Source organism: Frieseomelitta varia, unplaced genomic scaffold (genome assembly GCF_011392965.1).
Source record: "Frieseomelitta varia isolate USP_RPSP 00005682 unplaced genomic scaffold, Fvar_1.2 scaffold_340, whole genome shotgun sequence".
In the NCBI taxonomy this organism is placed as follows: domain Eukaryota; kingdom Metazoa; phylum Arthropoda; class Insecta; order Hymenoptera; family Apidae; genus Frieseomelitta; species Frieseomelitta varia.
The window spans coordinates 133,519-154,825 of NW_025110080.1; the positions used below are offsets into that span (position 1 = coordinate 133,519).

At 44.1% G+C, this 21,307-nt stretch overlaps 1 protein-coding gene across 1 annotated transcript; it reads left to right on the top strand.

Moving 5' to 3' along the window:
* Positions 1–14,683: 14,683 nt before the first annotated feature.
* Positions 14,684–19,145, top strand: LOC122530380 (kinesin-like protein KIF20B). The gene is made up of 2 exons (XM_043657263.1): positions 14,684–18,586; positions 19,050–19,145. Exons 1-2 carry the CDS (start codon positions 14,684–14,686, stop codon positions 19,143–19,145), a joined length of 3,999 nt encoding a protein of 1,332 aa, XP_043513198.1.
* Positions 19,146–21,307: the final 2,162 nt, after the last annotated feature.

The window sequence follows — 21,307 nt, forward strand, 5'->3', positions numbered from 1 at the left end:
AAGGGGACCCCAAAAAAAAAAAAAAAAAAAAAAAACGGGAAGAAAATCATCACCGCGCTAATTTGAAAATATCGGAGCCACGTCGTGAAGCGCGCGGATCAAGGGACGAAGAAAGGAGAGAGGGGGCGAAAAAGCAAGGGGGGGAATGGGGCGACGGTCGATTTATGTACTCCGACGTTCTACGTGCGAGGCGTTCGATGGGAAACGTCGCGTCACCGATACCGATAGGCCTCCTCGGTCTCCTTTGTTTTTCTACTAATTAAATTGGCCCGCGACCCTTTCGCCACCGCCGCCTCCGCCCCCTCCCCCCTCCCCCTCCCCACCGACCTTTAACCCTTCGCCGCAGCGACCATCGTTTGAACTTTTTCTCCTCGCCGACGATTCCGAAGGGTCTCGCCATCGCTTTCGCGAGATGGACTAATTAATTACCGGTGGAAGTGGCCCTGTTCATCCTACTACCCTCTCTCTCTCTCTTTATCTCTCTCTTCGCTCTCTTTCTGCACCGCCCTTTCCCCGCCACAAGGAGATTTAACTCTGCGGCTTGGCAGTTGATTTGGCCGTTGTACGATTCTTGTTTCTATCCCGTTGATCGGGGCCGTGTGGATTTCCACCGTGTGTCGTTGTACCGGAAATCAAAGGAAGAATTCGATGGCAATCTCGGTGGAGTGTTCGGTCGCGATGGAAACGTTCGGCCCCCGATTACCCGCTTGTTAATCCGCGAAGCGAGCTATCCGGGAAGCGGTTTCCGACGATTTAATAACGTGATTTAATAACGGTGGATTTCATTTTACGAATTATTGGTAAATTTATTTATTTTTCGTGGAAATAACGGCCTCGCCCGGTTCTACTCGCGTGTTAGAGTCCGAGAAAATTTTTACGAGCGAAACCATCAAAATTCCATTGTTGAGAAAATTGTAACGTTGTCTCGTCTGAAATTTTTTTTTTCAAATCGTCGTCAAGTTTTCTCAACAGTTAACAGGTTCTCACGCGACCTGCAATTGTAAAAATCGTAAATTAACGTTTGTCAAATCGGCCGGAGGCTGCGCTCCGCAGAGAATAGATCGCCGGCTATGAATAGAAGGCAAGAGGGAATTGAAGGAACGGGGAATAAACTACAGCCTTCGCGCAGCCCGTCCGTCAATCGGCCCGATGTTGTTCAGTTAGTTGTGTTACAAGCAGCGCGAAACACAGAGAGACGAAAATTGATTCGATCGTCGTGATCGCGCACGGTCTATAAATAGTGGCACCGATGATGGAAGGCTTTAAACGAGATGATATGGCCTGTGATCGACCCAATCAATGCATCCACTAAATCATCGTCTAAACTGACGGCTGCGACACAGCCAGTTAATAATATAGTGGCAGTGGGCGACCGGAAGGGGCCACTCATCCAACGATTGTCGATGCGTGTCATCTTTATAGGATCACGAATTGTCACTGTAGTGCCTCTCGTTTCCGTGTATCATCAGATCTCGCTGTCGAGGCCGTTTCCTTCCCTTCAGGCCGAACAAAAGAGTTAATTGAATTGAAATTTTTTTCTTTCCTATTTTTTTTTTAAATTCCTGCAGGATAACTGTCTCAGTATGAACAATGAAAAATTGATGTAACTTCGTAAAAAGAGATTGTAGAAATTTTCTAGGGGAATGAGTTTGAGTAGATTTTTTTTATTAATTACATTAGCTTTTTATCAGATTGCTCTGCTTAACACTGATTCATCTCTTCCGCGAAATCCTACTGAAAATTTATTTCTTTTCCTTCTCCGACTTTTATGTACAGCGAAGAGCACCAATCAATAATTACCGACGGTTCAAACTGTGCGAAGTAAAATCGTACGACAATTCATTTGGTTTCGTCTTGGAGTGTGAAGCCTCTACTTTGCCGATAGTGAGTGAGTTTGTTTCTTTCAGAGATGACTTTACATCGGGTGGAAAAGTGAGTATACGTAAAAATTGTAAAAAGTCGTACACGTATAAGAACATTAAAAAATTTTTCTCATAACTGGATCCACAGTTTCGAATTTTCTCTTTACAACGATCCTTTAAAACTCGCTGTACGATTTTCTTTTTTTTTTTTTTTTTTACTATTTTGTCGAACTTGAAACATTAGGATTAAGTGATGAACTGTTACAACTTCTTGAACTCTGATGTTCAACATTCAATAAAGTGGTGAAAAAGAATCGTATAATAAGTTTTAAGAGGTCGTAGAGAGAATAGATATTTCAATCTTCAAATGATCTAGTTACAAAAAAATTGTCTTATGTTTCTACAAATATTTAAATTTTGACAATTTTCAAATATCCTCACTTTTTTACTTTCTGCATGATGTAAAACAACAAACTCACGATAACTAAAGTAAGTTGACGCTATAAAATGAGACCAAGTGGATCGTTACATCAATTGACAATTATCGACAATTTCTCATTGTCATTTGCACAGTTGTGCTCTTCGCTATATTGATCATACATCATAACTATTACATGTTCTAGGACTTATTTATTTTGTTCGTATCTGGAATATTTAAACTCACGTAGGTGATCGTGACGATGCCAGATAGATTGAATATTAATTCCCGATGGACGATTCGAAGTACAATGATCTTTTCATAGTCGAGTGATCGTTTATTATTTAGCATCGAAAGGAAATGCGATAAAGCGAGACGGGAAAGGGTGCCACGCGTGACTGCAACGTCACGCCGACTGGATGCTTTGATACAAAAAGAAAAAAGAAAAAAAGAACGAAGCAGTAATTGGTGTCGCGTTTCCTGTGATTATTGCACATGTTGTCCGATACCGAAACGAGCGTTCAATCGTCTAAATTAGCAGGTGTCCCCTCCAAAAAAGAATCGGATATTATTTTGCTTGAAACGAAAACTAGTTCTTTTCTAAACTTGATCAACTCTCACTTGGTTCTCATGAAATTCACGGTTTCACACTCGAGAGCAACGATCTGGGAGAATCTCAGGAAGGATGAAATGGTAAATAGAAAGAAACAGAGTCCGAGCAATCGTAAAACGCGGAACAAGCGCCTAAAAGGATCGGGAGGCAACGATAGGGACACGGGATGGCTTAATGCCACGGTATATCGAGTAATCGGGTATCGACTTTTCCATTAGCCAGAAAAGTTGTGGTCACCGCAACGACGAAATTGCCCGCACCAAAAGGGACGTTTGCGCCAAGGTGACACGGCCATCGTCGGCCAGCGTCGCCGGAGGAAAACGTTCGAACGACGAGGGTGAAACCGTCACCGCACGGCCAAAGACACACCGCGTCCACGGACGTCCAAGGGTGACATTAATTCTCATAACATTTTACGAGGCGGTATCTGAGCTGTGTGAAGTCTTCCCGTCGGCCAGAACCACGGTTTACGAGTCATAACTTCCAATCACCTTAAGACATGCAGTCGCGGCCAATTCGCGTGACCTCCGGATTCACCGGTTTCAACTTCGTTCGACAACGTTCGGAGACCTACGACGATCCGTCAAAGTCTCTCTCGCTGTGTCTCGAGCAGTGGCTAATTTTCTTGAAGTTTTGATACTTTTTTAATCTCTTGCGCCACGTCGAGTGCTTTTTGTCCCAAAATATTTTCTCAGTTTTAAGTATATTTAAGTATAACCGGGCAAAACAAATGAACAATAAACAAATTCATTACTTCTCAATAATTTCTGTCCGGTGATAGAAAGTATAGTACCGACCAGTTCAAAAAGAAAGCGACGAATTGTTGTGTACGGTTTGGTTACTCGTTATGGTCCGCAATCAATTGCCAGCGCAAGTGATTAAGGATACCTACAAGTAATGTCGTTTTCTCACACGGTGGAAAATTTTATTTTATTTAAAAGTTAATACAGCTTTAATCTGTAATATAATTTAACAATAAACACACTAAGTGTCAATGTATTTAACTAGAATGTAGGTTATATTAGGCATAACATAGGTTATGTTATAACATATTATATATCATATATTACAGCATAACATGTTATAATAAGTAAAATTATATATTTAAGTAAAACAAAATAGGCAAAACAAACAAATAATAAATTTATTACTTTTCAATAATTTCTATCCAGACGAATTCAAAAAGAAAGCAACGAATTATTGTTTGGTCACTCGTTATGGTCCGCAATAAATTGCTAGCGCAAGTAATGTCGTTTCCTGACACTGTAGAAAAGTTTATTTAAAAGTTAATACAGTTTTAATCTGTATAATATAATTTAACAATAAACACACTAAGTGTCAATGTATTTAACTAGAATATAGGTTATATTAGGCATAACATAGGTTATGTTATAACATATTATATATTATATATTACAGCATAACATGTTATAATAAGTAAAATTATATATTTAAGTAAAACAAATAATAAATTTATTACTTCTCAATAATTTCCATCCAGACGAATTCAAAAAGAAAGCAACGAATTATTGTTTGGTCACTCGTTATGGTTCGCAATCAGTTGCCAGCGCAAGTGATTAAAATCCCGGTGTCCGTAAGTTTGAGCACTCGGTGTCTGTCCGAGTCAACGATTGCACCAAGTAGCCTACGACGCGTGAACATTTTATTTTTCATACATTCTCTTTGAAAACACAAACGGCGGATATACCGTGTATGGTGCAACGAGTTGGAATATTTGAAGAAAAAGATTTCGGTGAAATCGAGTTGCGAGCGCGTGTAACACGTATGTATGTATAATATCGGGAGGATCCGCGTCGAGGCGGAATCAGAGAGATGCCGAGTCTAGACACGGAATAATGGGCGACGCCGACGTCCGGTGCAACACGTTCCCGTGAATTCCCGTGGCGCGTGATATTTCATTTCTATCATCCTCTAAACGTGAAATTCCCCCGACGCCGGCGGCGGCGGCGGCGGCGGCGGTGCCTCGTCGTTTAACCGCCGCCACGCGCGCGCGCTCGCCTCGGCGAAATATCGACCTCATTATCGGGACGTATCACCGGCAATGAAACGTAAGTCGCCAAACGCGCAGCGGATCCCGATGAAAAGACAGCCCACGGTAGACTGGGTGTTCATTACGGCCGGGCCGCTATAGGAATCCATTAATGCGTGAGACGTTGCTGGCGATGAAACCGAGCATAATGCGCCGGCACCTCGTATCTGCGAACGGCCACGAGGAGGAGAACGTGGGAGAGGGTGGAAAGAGAGAGTGAGAGAGAGAAAGATAGAGGAGGAACGAGGGTTCGGTGGAACGTGCCTCGTTAAGGGAAACACAGGACACAGGGTGTAAGGGTGGCCCGAGGCAGGGGGTGTTCGTCGTCGTTAAACCGTACCAGGAATATCGCCGTTCAATTTCGCTCCTCGCGCTACAAAAAGGAAGAGAAAATAAAAAGAGCAGAAAGAGAGAGGTAGAGAGAGAGAGAGAAAGAGAGAGAGAGAGAGAGAGAGAGAGAGAGAGAGAGAGAGAGAGAGAGAGAGAGAGAGAGAGAGAGAGAGAGAAGGAAACTCGTTCCCATGCCGGTTGCCGTATCGGCCGACCGGAGTTCTTTTTGATCTCGCTAAAGAATTCATTAAGTTTTGCGGCCACGGTTAGGTATTAATACGCGGGAGAAACGCGGAGGGCGGAGGGGGGGGGGGCTGGAAGGAGACGCGCGTGGGGCTGGTGGAGGAGGTAGCAGTGGAAAATGCGCGGCGCGTTTTACGCTCGCCGAAGCACGAGCCTTCTGCTAGCATGCTGGAGAGGCAGGTGGATCTCTTTCCTCCGCCTCCGTCTCCCTTTGTCTGCCGCATTCTCCTTTGTCCTCCTGTTGCACGACATTGTCTATCGATGGCTCTTTGATATTTCCTGGTTTGCCACTTCACGCGACGCGTCGATTTTTGCCTCGCGCCCTCGCCGCGTTTGCCTCTCCCCTCCTCCGCCCCTTTCACACATCGATACATGCTCGTTTGTTTTATGGACTTCACGAATAACTTAGTCGGATAGTTTCAAACCCTCTGAAACCAGTGTTTCCTTCGAAACTAAATTCAACTGACTGATTTAATTAACCGATTGCTCGAATCGAATCGCTGTTCTCTACGGACGATGCGATTCCTGGCAGGTGACCCGAGGAGGGAAAATGTGTAAAAGGAGAGGAAGATCTTCTTAAAAACTTGATACAGCGAGTTTTCCGGTTGACGGTGATGGGCGAAGGATGAAGGTGGCCCGGGGAAAATGCTGGCCGGACGATAGAGATCGGACGGAGGAGGAGGAGTAAGTTTGGGTTGCTTCACGCTGTTGGAGTGCATTTGGCCATCAAATAACATCGGCAGCGCCTATAACCGGCTTACGCCCCCGACATAAAGTCGGCTTGGGCTTCTCTTACTTCCACGGTCTTTCCTCCGCCATCTCTCGCGCCACTAACTCGTGATCAGGCCGTCACCCACCCGCCGAACTACCCCGCCGTATCAGGAGTTGCGGTTCTTGGAGGGCTTAAGCTCGCGATATCAGTTGATTGGGTCTGGAAAGTATCGCCGGCAAAGAGGATTCGTTTCTTCGTGTCGCTCTCGCGATTGCTTCGCTCCGTTTTCGCACCCGGCGGGGAGGAAGTGTCCTTGCGCGAGATTGCTTTTTAAAGAACTGCTAACGAGAACCTGAATGCTTGAATATCTTTTCCAACGTACTAAGTCTGACTGATGGTACTTTAATTTTATAATTGTTGACAAATTTTGTGATTATTTCTTTCTTGTCTTTATAATTTATTACCTACCGGTGGTTTAAGAGTAATCGTGTTGAGCAATTTTTTTTGAATATACGTGCTGTCGTGCAAAATCTACGAACATCTTTCCCAACGTTTTATTTTTATAGTTATCAACAAATTTTATACTCGTTTGAAACAAATTTTCTCTGTCAGGCGAATTTAGGAACATTCTCACGCGTATGTTTGCTTTTTATAATTTTATGTCGGGTTCAAGGATCGTACATTTTAACAATATTTTTGAACAAGCATAATACTGCGATGCATAATGTATTTGTAAATATCTTTTGTTACCCTCTTCCCCGAATCTCCGCACGTACGAGCATTCGTTGATCTGCTTCACTTTACACGCTTGATTTCGCGTCTTTTCGATGAAAAGACGATTGATCAAAAGGTATCTCAGCGATTAATCTACCTGTTCGGAACATCTAGTTTGGCTTTCCTTGACGTTTCCAATTAAAGTTTTCGGGCAACGATATTTTTCCAGATTACCGGAGATACGAGTACGGTTTTGGCTTGCGGCTACTATGGTGGTCGGTGGGTGGATTCGGTGCGAATGCGAGGAAGGGGCCAATAACTTGCCAATATCGGCATTACTGGCGCACTGAGCGCAATATAAACGTTTATGACCCAATGTGCGCCTATCCGAACCCCTGTCCATTGCTATACCCTGTTCAATCTACTGTTTTTCCAACAGCGGTTCTCACATTTTCATCTCGCATCTCACCGTTCTACCATGTGTAATGATACATTTCACCTAAGAAAAACTTCATCGAAAAAAAAAAAATTTCCTTGCAGGTAAAAAAATTGTCACGCTCTTTGATCCATAGCACGTTTTTCGATTTTTATCTCTTAATAAATTCCAGCTTTTTAACGAGTGAAAACAATTACGAGAAATTATTATTCCGTTCTCCCCCTGATTCGACAAGATTGCCTGATTTTAATCAACAAATCAAACCGTATGCTCTCTTGGATTACACGAGCAGTAGTTTGCTTTCGCGTTCGTATGAGAGCTACTGGACGGAGAAGAGGTCGAGAAGACAGAGGAAAGGAAAGAAGGGCGAACATCGGTAGCCAATGTGGCTGCGATACAAACCGCCTCTGACCCGTTCCTACGACATCACCCCAGTAGTTGTCGACGATACGTACGTTGCTTCGTATCCCGTTGCCCTTTTCGTGATGGCTGTGTGTTGGGGCCGCGTGCTTGTGCCCGGGACACTTAATGTTTCTCTATCTATGGTGGTCAGGGCCGAGACAGTCTGCTATATTGTTATATACGACATTGCGCAGAGGGCCGCGACGGGGCAAGGGAAGAAGGAAGAGTGGAGCCACGAGAGATATCACCAGCCACCAATTACCAGGACCGACCAAGAGTTATTGAAAAGATCTCCCCATAGGAGAAACCCCGTGCAATCGCGCTTTCCTGCCAGCTAATGAACACTGATTATTGTTCAACGAACGCTTGTCGATGATTTGCCGCCCTCTCGCGATGACCTGGCAACTGACGAAACTGCAAAGTTTTCTTACATTCGTTAGATGTAATATCGAGACTGTAGCTTTTAATCCATTTTATTAAACTGTGAAAGTTGAACTGACTTTACAGTTTTGGTAAGGGATTGATAGTACGAGCTGTTGAAAAAGATCTCCCTGTGCAATCGCAAACAACTAATGAGCACTGATTATAGCTCTCGTCGATGATTTGTCACTCTGTTACGGTGCTAACATAAATAATAACGAATACAAACTTCTTGTTTTAGAATTAAGGTTGTGGTTTTTAATTCATTTTAATGTAATATTTAGAATTGTTTGCCATCTTGGATCGAAACTGAGTTATCGAAAAGATTCTCCACATGGAAGAAATTTCATGCAATCACAATTTCCTAGAAACTTAATGAACATTAGCTGTAGTTCAACGAACTAATTTGTCGATGATTTGTCGATACGTGAATTATAAATATTATTATTATTATTATCATTATTATTATTTATTATTATTATTATGTATAAATTAATATAGTCAACATAGATATCTAGTAATATCATAAATAAGAATAATAAATTTATATATTTCAGATATGAAATCATTGGAATTAATAATTGCCACATCAATACCGGAAATCAAAAGTAATAATCTAATTGTAATAATCTAAAGAAATTGGTGTTATAAATTTAAATATAAAATATTAAATATAAGATATTAAATTTAAATTTAAATAAAAAATTTATATTAAAATGAAATTAATTCTAATAAATTTACTTGAAAGATTTGATTCATCAATTTATTTTATTTATAAATTTCAATTTAATTGAATTTTTATTATTCTACCTTTAATTATTTTTTTTTAATAATTACTGATTAATTCCTTAATTCCTTAATTCGATTAAATATAATATTAAATAAATTTATTTTTATATTATTTAAAGAATTTTCTATATCAATAAATAAAAAATTAATTTCTAATATAATAATTTTTTTGAGATTAATATTTTTTATATTATATTTATATTATTATACTTATAATAATATTTATATTATTATACTTATAAATTTAATTAATTTTTTAAAACATTTAGTTCCATTAAATTCTCCTAAACTCCTTATACATTTTATAGTAATTATTAAATTAATTAGATTAATTATTCGACCTTGAACTTTATCAATTCGATTGTCATCAAATTTAATTTCTGGACATTTAATTTTAATTTTATTAAGAAATTTTATGATAAATTGAATTTTTAGTTTACCATTTTCTATAATTATTCAGAATATATTATTAATTTTAGAAATTTCTATATTAATTATTCAAGCATATGTTTTTTCAATTTTATGAACATTATGTTTGAATGAATCAAATTAATTTATATTAATTTAAATAATAAATGAAAAAAAATTTCCATTTTTTTTAGTTAAAATTAAACCATGACCAATTATTATATCAATAAATTTAATATGGTAATCGAGAATGGTAATATTGATTTTGAAATTGGATTAAATCTACAATCTTATTACAATATCAAGACCATGGTTACAAATGGATCTTAATAAACCGTCGAACTAAGATAATTTTCCATCGTTTCGATCGCTGTGGAAAATAATTTTTTGCCAAAATTAACCGAGAACGGTTACACTTTCGCAGATTTTCGAGGTTGCGTTAACGGAGAAATTTCCCGCGGTTGAGTTTCCCCGAGTGATCGTATTTTTAAGGTAACGAGCGAATCAGTCACAAATCGGGGCCGAGCATCACGGACCCGGTTCGATAAGCTCACGGGACCGGGGGCATTAATTATTCCCTTTAGATTGCGCCTGGCGCGATCCGTAAAATTTCCACCCCAGCGCCGAGCGTCGCCATCAATTTCGTCGCTTTTGCCGCGCAATAAGGCTCTCCCGGCTCGCGTCACGGCGACGGAGAAACCACCCAGTAAAGAGAGACTTCTTCTCGTCTCATCGAATGGTAATGCCTGCTTTTACGATCATCATATTTATAAATGTAAGCTCTCCCGATGTGGATCCCTGCCCCGGGTGTGTAGCCGACCCCGATGAAAGCAGCCTGTTAATTGGGAATACTGATGGCAACGCGCGGGGAAAACCGTAGCCTCGGATCGATGCCTCCTCCGTTTCCTTTTCCCTCTTTTCCCTCTGCCCGCGCGCCTTTCGTTTCATCTCTCCTCTCTCCCTCTCTCTCTCTCTCTTTCTCGGCCACCCACGCAAGATCATGGCGCCGGATAAGACCCGTGGGACGCTGTCAAAGGGAGCTTATATTTATGAGACTTTCGGCAAACAAATGGATAAATCTAATATCTCGGAAGCGGGACGTCGAAGCTCCTTGAGAACGCGGCCAACGTCTTTCCCGCGGATACAGACTCCCGGATGCTGGTTTCAACATTATCGGGCTTCGAGATTAAGACCTTGGATGGATGAAGAAAGATCGATGGAGGTTGACGGATCGATAAATTTGGTATAAGGACGTTGGTCTCTAAGTGTTCAACTAGAGATTTTTTCGAGTCTTTTTTTTTTTTTTTTTTTTAGAAAAAAGACGTGAGGAAATTCGTCGGTTCGTAAATCTCAGACAAATTGCAATGATATGACACTAAAATTACAATAGCACATCACATCTTTAATATTAAATATTTCGTTTGAAACTAAACACAACATTATTACAAATATCACTGAAACTTTTGTTTGACTTTCGGCGAACATTGCCACTGCCGCGACGCGAATGTACCGCCCCGAAAGATATTTGCAATAACCAAGTAAAAATCTGCGATGGAAATCGATTTGAAAGTGAAAGTGGTACAGACAATTTGTTTCTCTGCGTTACGTCTACATCGGGCGAAACAGCGAGCGAAGAGAAATCCAAGAGTATAACGTAGAAAGGGGAGAGTTTCGAATCACGAACGCTGGCTCCCGTTTCGTTCACCAGCGCCATTAAAGACGCCATAAAAGAAGTGGCCTGGCGGCGGTGAACGAGTCCCGATGGCGAGAGTGCCAGGCGAAATTTGTCAGTATTAAATAAATAACCCATAAAGGTGGAACATCAATTCACCGTAGAAACATTAACGCCCGATACAAGGGGGCGAGGCTGTTATTTTTCATACACAGCGTCTTTTACACGTAGGTAAAGAATCGTTGTTCCCTCACCCCCGTCGACACCTGTTTTCGTTTTCTTTGGTGTTTTTTTACGACGTATCGTAAGTCACATCGAAGGTGGAAACATGATGTATCTATTAAGATGAAAGTGTTTAAAGAGTTATTGTACGACAAAGTTGGGCGTCGATTTGATGTAATGGAAAATTAATTGTCAGTTTCGATGTCATTAATCGATGATTGATTTCATCGATTAATAGAGCTACCGTCGATCGTTCGTTAAAGGAAATTAATCGGCAGTTGATTGAATTGTCAATTATCAACTGTTGGTTGTTACATCGAAATGATTATAATTTGATTGTGACACAAACCCGATTTACTTATTAAATAAACGAGCAATAATAAAGGACTTGATTTCTTTTCACTGTTCGCGATATTTATTGTCTCTCTGCGCATTATCGCAACCTCTTCCAATCTCAACCTCTAATTGCGAACTCAACAATTTCACTATGAATAGAATTTCAGCGGTTAATCGTTAATCGAGGCATTCGACGATTACAATTGAAAGGAACTTGACAACGATTAACGATAGACGTAAGAATTTAATTACTTAATCGTGAAATTAACGACTAAAGTAGAAATTTAACGTAAGAAATCGTTAATTGTTAGCCGCGATCAAAGATTATATGGAAAAGTTTCGATCGTTGACTAAACGTTTAATTTCTACTCTAAATTCACAGTTTTACAAATTACCAAATAAAACCTAGATCAGAGGATCCTTCGAACAGACACGACAGAGTGAAGAAAGAACCAAACTCGCCATCCAGCGAGTACATTCACAAAGAGCCATCAGATTCCCGTATCAATTATTCTTTCCATGGAGAAACAGTTTACCCAGCCGCGTTGAATAATCCGGGCGTCAAAAACTTGTGCACCTTGGAATTCAACTTGTTGCTCGTCGTCGGGCGACGAGCATTCGAATTCTCGGGAAGGTGGCGGATTCTTCCGAGAAGCTGCCACCTCGACCCTTCATCGTGGTCGAGAAAACTGCAGAGGCGGCGTTTCTCCACCGAAAAGTTGGGACGGCCGTGACGTGGCGCCGTCGAAAGTTTCCGAAACGGTTGAAAAGAAAAGACCACCAATGGCGGCGAGCTTTCGGCTTCGGCTGCAAACGAACGGCTGGAGGGAAGAGGAGCGTGTGCGATGAGGCGATATACAGCGGATGGAGGGCTCGGCGGCGAAGACGAAAGGGCGAAACGCGGATTCGGCGCGAGTGCAGGGAAAGAGGAAGGCATCATCCTCGTCGATACAAGGAGTCGATTGTGACTTGAAAGACACCGCCGCGCGAGGCCCCCACGAACGCGCGGACAGTGGCCGACTTGTGCTCGCGATACGTATGATTCCGATGCCGAGATCACCGCGAGGGATTATTTCGTGGATCATGCGCGCGGTCTCTCTCGGATCATGCTCCGGCGGACCACGGCCTATTAGCTTCCTCTTTGATTGGCTGCGGTTAATGAGCCGAGCGACGCGCGTATAAATTGCCGCTTACCCGCCGCGACTTTGAAGATATTTCCAGGCACGCGGTCCTCAGTCTCTCCTCGGATTCCATCCGGCGACGTCTCTCTCTCGCCTCCCCTCCGCTCCGGGAACTATGTTCGTGCGACCGTCATTCGGAATAATTGCCAGACAAATCGGACCCGTAGATTTGTTGGAGTCGACCGAAGCCGAGTCTGGAAGCAGATCGATTCGATAAAGGCGACGCAGAGTTTGGAAATGAGTAAATTATCCCGTCTTTCGTATATATAGGGTGGTTCGTTTAAGTCAGGCAGAACCGAAAATATCTTTTCGAATTAGGAGAAAACTATTTTTTTACCTTGTTGAGAAATTCATTTGTACAATGATGTGAGCGTGGCCAGCTATTAATATGCAGCGAAATAAGCGTTTGTAGGAGTGGATGTCGTGATCGATGATCGCGGACAATGATCTTTTGTTTTAACGGAAGAATAACGTATGTGTAACATAGACGGACGCTCCACGTGTATTATATTGCTAATATATTGTCTGTAGTTTAACATAAATATATTTTGTGAATAATTATTCTTCATGCCTGGTAAATGGTATGAAATGGCTTTCCTGGTGGAACGTGAATGGTATCGAAAGGCCAATAACTGGTAGAAATTTGATTTTCAAGGTCATTCTTTTTCAAGGACTTTTCAATCATTGATGCTTTTTTTCATATAACTGTGTATTATTTATTTATTTTTTTTTTATTGGATCGTGAAGCTGGGAGAAGAATAGTTCAGATACGTGAAGAACATGGTCTTGAACCAATAATTTTGGCCGAAACGTGACAATTGAAAGCCTAACAAATGTAAATAAAGATGTTTACCATTTGTTACATCATCAATGATAATCTCTTCTAGCAGCTTGAAATCCTGATCAATGTGTCGAAATTTGTCAGTAATTCATAATGGATTATTCAACGCAAGAAAAGATCGATACGACACTCATTTATGGTAAACGTTTGTGATAAATAGACCACCCTGTATATACACATATCTCGCGATACATTTCTGTTGTATCAGACTGTCCCAAAAGTTTCTTCTGTTTCATTTATAAACGTTGTATGGATAATATTCCTCGTTGACTGAATTACGAGTGATCCATTCTGATTCCTTCGTCTCTCAATCTTTTCAAAACTTTTGCGATTGGCTGAGGGGACATTATTTCAGATGCGTTTTCATGCGATTTATTATTTGACGTGTGCATTTTTCATTACAACGACCCTGTTGTGTATTTTTAATTGTTAGAGCCAAATTGTAAATTGTCCTTTCATTAAAAAATTCCTCCGCCGGCAGAAGATTTGGCTTAAAATTTTATTTTAGAATAAAAAAGAAATGACATAAAAATGCGAAATATTTTCAACGATATTTAAAGAGATATGGCAGAGACAGTGGAATGAATCAGAATACATAGTATGTCACTCAGTAACATGAAACATAAAATACTGGGCGTTATTCGTTAATAAAATTATTCAATTTCGTCAATAAAACGAAAGCAACTTGTGGATATCACAAACGAATAGACAAAAAACAATATACTGCAACGACTTACGTAGCTATATTCACGGTTGCTGGTTTAGCAAGAGTGACGCGTTGCGTAACCTAGCGAGAAGCGAAAAAAAATTTCTCCAAGATGGACGAGATCGGTGCGAAGCGCCTCAACTTGACGACGGTCAAGCATCCAGGGATCGTTTAAGGAAATTAAAATCAAAATCAAAGTTCGAAGAATCGGAGAGCCCGCCACACGGTGGAAATATTCACTCTGCACACTGTGGAAGTTTCCATAGTTTCCAAGACACACGTGTAACCCCTGTAAGTTCGTTTCTTATCGCTCGAATATCGACGGAACATGCCCACTGACGACTCGAATCCCACGTCGAAACCTCGCGTGGAAAGCGACGAGAGCGCTATGTCTCGCTGCGCGTCGTCCACCTGTTTGTCTGCTTGCGCGAGCAACGTCTATCTGAGGATAAAGCCGAATGCCGAAGCGAACGAAAGAGTTTACACGGTGCTCGGCTCGACAACGCTCCGCGTGAAAAGAGGAAAGGCCATAGACAAAAGATACTCATTCGCGAGGATCTTCGACTCGGACGCCACCCAGGCTGATCTGTTCCGTGAAAGCGTACGGCGTCGAGTGATTCGCTTCCTCCTCGGCGAGAGTTCGACCATCATAACCTACGGTGCGTCCAACACCGGGAAGACGTACACTCTGTACGGAACGCCGGACTCGCCCGGTGTGATCGCTCACGCCATCGAGTTCCTGTTCTCCACGGTCAACTGTACGCTGACTCCCTGGTACAAGGTCACCGACGACGACAGCATTGTCCCTCTGGACGAGCGCCAGCGAGCAACGGAGATACGCGGCAGAGCGAGTTTGATAAACGCGAAGACGACCGCCGGGGAAGAGTTGGCGCAGACTCGACTGTCCTTGAGCAATTCGAAGCCTCGAGTCGCGGAGTCGGAGGAGGAGGAGGAGGAGGAGGAGGAGGATGAGCGGGAGCTCTGGAGCGACGAGTGCATGACCTCCGTGTGGATGTCCGCGGTGGAAGTTCGCAACGACAGCGTGTACGATCTTCTGGCGGGCGACGACGAGGAAAAACGAGCGCCGTTGAAGGTGACCGCTCGGAAGGACGGCTTCGCCCGCGTGAACGGTTTGAAACTCGTTCACGTTATCACGGCTCTCGAGGCATGCCAATTGCTGATGCTCGCTCGGTCGAGGATGACCGTGGCAGCTACGAGCTCGCAGTCCCACACGTTCCTCGCCTTGAAGCTGTTGAAGTACGAGAAAGAGAACGCTCCGGAGGACGTTCGCGTCAGCACGCTGACGTTCTGCGACGTGGCCGGCTCCAGGAGGCTGAAGAGATCGGAGAAAAGTGGGATCGGGTTAACGGAATCGAGGAACATAAACAACAGCCTGCTGGTGCTCGGAAGGTGTTTGAAATCTCTACGCGACAGTCGCTCGACGACAACGATCGGCGACAACGTGGCAACCTTCGGTCCTTTCCGAGAGTCGAAGTTGACCAGGATGCTTCGGAAGGTTCTAGCCGGCCGAGAAAACGCCAGCTTCATCGTCACCATCGACGTCGGGGTTGACTCGCTGCTGGAAACGTTGAACGTTCTGAATTTCTCGGCGATGCTGAGGAAATTAAGCCGCGAGTCGAAGATGTCGAGACGAAACACATTCACCGTGGCGATACCAAGCAGTCAGTGGTCGATGTCTGTCGTTCGAAGCCCGCGAAAGGCGATCACGATCGATCTCGAGGTGTACGAAACTCTGAAGCAACGGAACAAGGAACTAACGGAGGAACTGGAAACTGCGAAAGCTGCCACGGTCTCGACTGAGAAGATCTCGATAGAAACACAGTCGGAGCACTCGTTCGCCGATTACGAACGATTGGAGGAGAGGCACGCGGAACTGGCGGCGCGTCTGAAAGCTATGGAATGTGAGAGCTTGAATCGCGAGTGCGAGATAAGGCAAGAGCTGGTGGACCAGTACTCGGCAGCTATCGCCGAGTTGGAATCCGCTTGGAAAAAACGGGCGCAGGACATCGAGGACGAGGGACGAGATTTGCTGAGGTGGTCGGTGAACCAGGTGGAAACGTTCTACAAGGAGCGGATCGACAGCATAACGCGCGGCAAGAAGAGGAAACGGGACGAGAACGACGACGGTGACGGTGTTCGATCGATGTACAGAGAACTCGAGACGGAGAACGCGATGGTCACGTCGAAGGTGGTCGTTCTACGAGAGATGGTCCAGAGTTTGCGAGTAGAGAACGAGCTGCTCTGCACGGACAGGAACAAGTGTAACTTCGAACTGGCACTGGCCAGGGAGAAGCTGAAAGGTTTCCGCGACTTGATCCTGATACACTTTCCCGAGTTGTCTTCGAGGGCGACGCTGAACGACGCGAACGACGTCGACTGGCTGGTGCACGAGTTGAAACGCGCGTTCGACGAGAAGGCGGAGAGCGTGCGATCTCTGGAGAAGAGCTTGAGCCGGATAAACGACGATTACGTGCAGATGGCGGCGAGATCCGTTGAGATGGAGAAGGAGCTGCGGGACGCGAAAGTCAGAGCGAGGAATTTCGAGGACGAAACGCGAGATGAGAGTGTCGTTCGGCACTTGCTCAGGAAAGAGTTGACCGAGTCACGGGATTGTGACTCGACTCGAAAACGCGATTTGACTCGTTCGCTCAGCAACGAGGACCTTTTCGACAACGCCGCAGAACTGACGACTCTGCAGGCTCGCGTGGACACGAGAGTGGAACGGTATTTGAATCGCGTGGGTAGAAGCTCGTCGAAGAAAGTCTCCGTGGACTCGGATTCGTTTCGATCGTCCATCGACAGCGGCAACGCGAAAGAGGACTCTGGCATTGACTTTAGTTGCAGAAGCCAGAGATCGACTAGCATCAACGGCAGTTCGATCATGGAAGAAGAAACGAAGGAGAGCTGCACGCAAACGACGTGCGACGACGCGATGGATCGACACGAGGACGCTGGACAGCGAGAGGAACTGTCTCGTCAAGCTAGCGACTTGAGATCGGCGATGGACGCTTTGAGAAAAATCGCGCACGGCAGCAAGTCGGAGGTGGCGGATTGCAAGAGTAAATTGTCAGTGTGCGAAGAGAGAATGAAGGAGCTCGAGGAGGAGAACGAAAAACTGACGAGAATGGTGGAAGTAGACGCGCGGAAGTACAACGAGCGTGTCGGCGAGTTGACTCGAGAACTTCTGGTCAAGGAAGAGGACGATAGCCGGTGCCAGAGGCGACTGGAGAATTGCTTGAAGAAGTGTGCCTCTCTCGAGAATCAATTGTCCGTGCTCCATCTCGTTCACGAGCAGACGCTGAAATCGCTCGTCGAGCAGAGTCGGGCGCGGATCGAAAAATCGGGCGAGGCGAAAGGTTCGGTGACGAGCGCAGAGGCGCCAGGCGATCCGCTCGAGGTGCAGCAGCTGCGCGAGAAGGTTAACGGGCTCGAGACTGTTCTCGAAGAGCGCCGGGAGGAGGGGAACAGTTATCGCGAGCGATTGCAGGAACACTCGGAGACGCAGTCGTTGCTGGAAACGAAACTGAAGTGGCTGTCGTCGGAAATTCGGCGCAGAGATGACGAGCTGGTCTCGTTGAGGGCGGAGGTGAACGACGCGGCGCTGGCGAACGATTCGAACGACGAGACGCTGAAGAGTTTGGGAGAGGAGATCGGTCGATCGAACGAGACCGTGCGCCGCGTGAAAGAGGAACTGGCGTATTTCGAGGAGACGAGGAGAAGTCTGGAGGAAAGGTTGGAAAACGCGATCGTCGATCCTTCGACGAAAATTCGCGAGGAGATGAGAGAAGACGAGGGAGAAGAATTTCGTAAGTTGAAGCTGCGGATATGCGAGAACGAGAGGGAGATGGATTTGCTCAAGAAGCACAGGAACAGCATGATAAGGAAATACGAATGTATGGTGCAACGTTTGAGGATAGAGGTTGAGAAGAAGAAGGAACAGCTGACCAAATTGCAGAAATCGATATTGTCGAATTTCACGTGGAGCTATCGAAGGTTGCGCAACAACAACAGTCGCGAGAGGTCCATTGCTTATCAATTGCAGAAGTTGAGGAACTGCAACAATAATCAACACTGGAAGCAGACTTTTATTGACAGGGAAGCTAGATACGAAGAATTACCTCCGTCAATTGCTAATTCGTCCAGCGTCCATTCGTCAAGTTCGCAACTGTCGATGAAAAACGAGGACTTTGACACAGAGGAATCTTGCCCAGTACGTTCATAATCAGCGACAGTTTGTCGTCTTACGTTTTGAAGTAATTTTCGAACGTTGTTATCCACATTTGTAAATTTGACGTTCTTTGCGGTGTCTGTAGATGAAATTTTCGCAAAAAAAAAGAAAAAAAAAAAAGAAAATATAACGATTCGGGGCATCGAAGATTAATTTGAATAAAGATGAGGCTTCTGTACTTCGTTCTTTGCCCTTTTTTCAAACTTCGATATATCAAGGATGTCGAATTAGCCGTCTTTTTATCCGTTTCGATGTATTAATAAGCGTATTAACTGTTACTTCCTGTCTTATACTCTCTATAGTTTTAAACGCTTCAGACAGAGAGCAGTTTCGGGTTGAACGACTCGAACGTAGACGCACGTCAGATCCAGAGAGACGCCTCCGACTGTTCTGAAGTGCACTGCGGCTGCGGTATCGGTTTTAAAAATGCTGCGAGGCACGGAAGAATGTCAGGTTGGATGAAAGTTCGAAGAAGCAGCAACAGCAGCAGCAGCAGCAGCAGCAGCAGCAGCGTGAATGCCTGTCTCCTGCGTCAACCTGACGGCAAATACACCACTGTTCGCAACGATGTTCTCAAGACTGACAAGTTGCAAAGCGTTACACGTAATTAACAGAGAATCACTCCCACTTTCGATTGAAGTCAATCGAAACGTCTATAAACACTCGCAGCGTACTTGTTACTCGTTCCATTTTTACTTTACGACTGTCTTATGCATCGCGCGTCAACTCGAATAAAAAACACCAGAAAAGGAAACAGAAAAAAGAGAAAGAGGGACAGAGCAGACGCACGTTAGGAGCAGTTCGTTTCCCTTAGTTTCGCGACTTGAATTAGGAGGCGAAGGAAGGAAAGGAGCGTCAAACTGTAAGCGAGTTATCGACTAGCGGTATTATCGGTGTATCGGTCGTTCCCCCGGGACGAGATCTTGTGTAATGGCAAAACGTGGTTCCAACGTTCGTTACAATAAGCCCGCCGCCCCCGAAGAGCAGGAGAAACCTGTTTAGTTGGCTCGTACAAGGGCGGACGTCCCCCGGCCCTGGGATTTTATTGGCAATATGCTATAATTTCCGACATTAGATGCCGCTGACGCTTTCTGGCTCTCATTATATCCCGGGCTGCCTGTCTCCCTACATGTGATGTCTTTTCGCGAGAACCTCCCCTTTCACCGCTCGCTCACCCGTCCGTGCCGACCTTCTGCGGATTCTGATATATGAAATTATGACGAGGGACATCGGAATGGAACTATAAGTCCTCTTTCGCGCGATCGCTCAGCCTCTGATGGTATTACCGGAATACCTCGTAATGGGAGAGATCAGATAAATGAAACGAAACGCGGGAATACATTACGGTCAACGTTACTACGTCGCTATGGGGAAATTAGCGGCTTGATTTTTACGGCTGTTCGATCGATTCGGGACGGTCTGATATAGGAGCAAAAGGGCCATCAGTTTATTCAGAAAGAAACGTGCAATATCCCTCTCGATTGTCGAAATTCATTCGTTCATTGTGCAAAATACTCGGGCGAACATTTTTAATTCGTTACGATTCTGACAAAGATATACTTCCAAGGTGAGTGATATGTAACTTTGGTGCACAGTTCAGTCGTGCACATTCACGGAAATGATTTTTTCTGTTTAAGAGGTGATGCACATGTTGAGATATCAGATATCTTTTTTTTATAATTTACTGCGAGCGATAGATAGGCCCGAGTAATCGTTACCCTTTGCAACAGCGGATCGCAACGGCCGGGCCATTTTCTGGTTCACCGTGCCACCGCTGATTTCCCCGGTAAATGTACTGCGAACTTTCCTCTTTCAATTGGCAATAAGGTTTGATCGTCACGGGAAATATCATCCAATTTCCTTTCTCCGCCGACCGTTCTACATTGCCACGGTCCGTCTAGCCCCCTAACCGTAGCGACCCCCAGTCACGTCGCTACTTTTGCTATGTCTGTTTTTCGTTATAAAGAAAAAAAAGCCGCATGCTTGCTTTCACGTATACAGGTTCTTTAATTTTCTCCTTTTTTTTTTTCATACGTAAAACTAGTTGATGCTTGAAACGTTCGAGAGTGTATTCTGACAGCTACAGTTCTCTCGTTGAACTTTGTTTCCTCTTAACTGAGAACGTGTTATCATTATTATTATTGTCGTTGTTATTATTGTTATTGCAATTGTCGTTAGTCTATAGAATAATAAATTTGCAATTCATTTTCACAATTCCACCGTATCCGTATAAAGCTTGTAATTGTCAACATCGCATTCTCCGAAAGGTCGAGCGCATTTCTCGAAAAGGAGGATTTCAATGAGCGAAAAAGGGGGCAAAAGAGGGACGAAGCAGGGACGGCTGGTTCGATTGCTGGGAAGGCGCAATCAGGTCTTGTAATTGAGAAGAAGGGGAGAAACCCATTCGGGGCAAAGTTTCCTCAAGACATTAGTTTATAATTCGGCAATCCGGGATCAGTATTTGTCACGATTAGCCGATCCCTCCCTCCCCCTCCTCGCGTCTCCGTTTGAAATATCAGGATCCCCGGGGCCGAGGATTTCGTCCCTTTCTTCACCCCTTCTTCCCAAAGTGGCGGGCGCGAGTTTTCATTAATTTCGCCGATCCTCGCCGTAACTATTGTCGTAGTTACGCACAATTTCGACGCGCACAATGCCCCGGCCTTTCCCGTCGATTGACACCGAGAGGGAGTGAAACTACGAAAC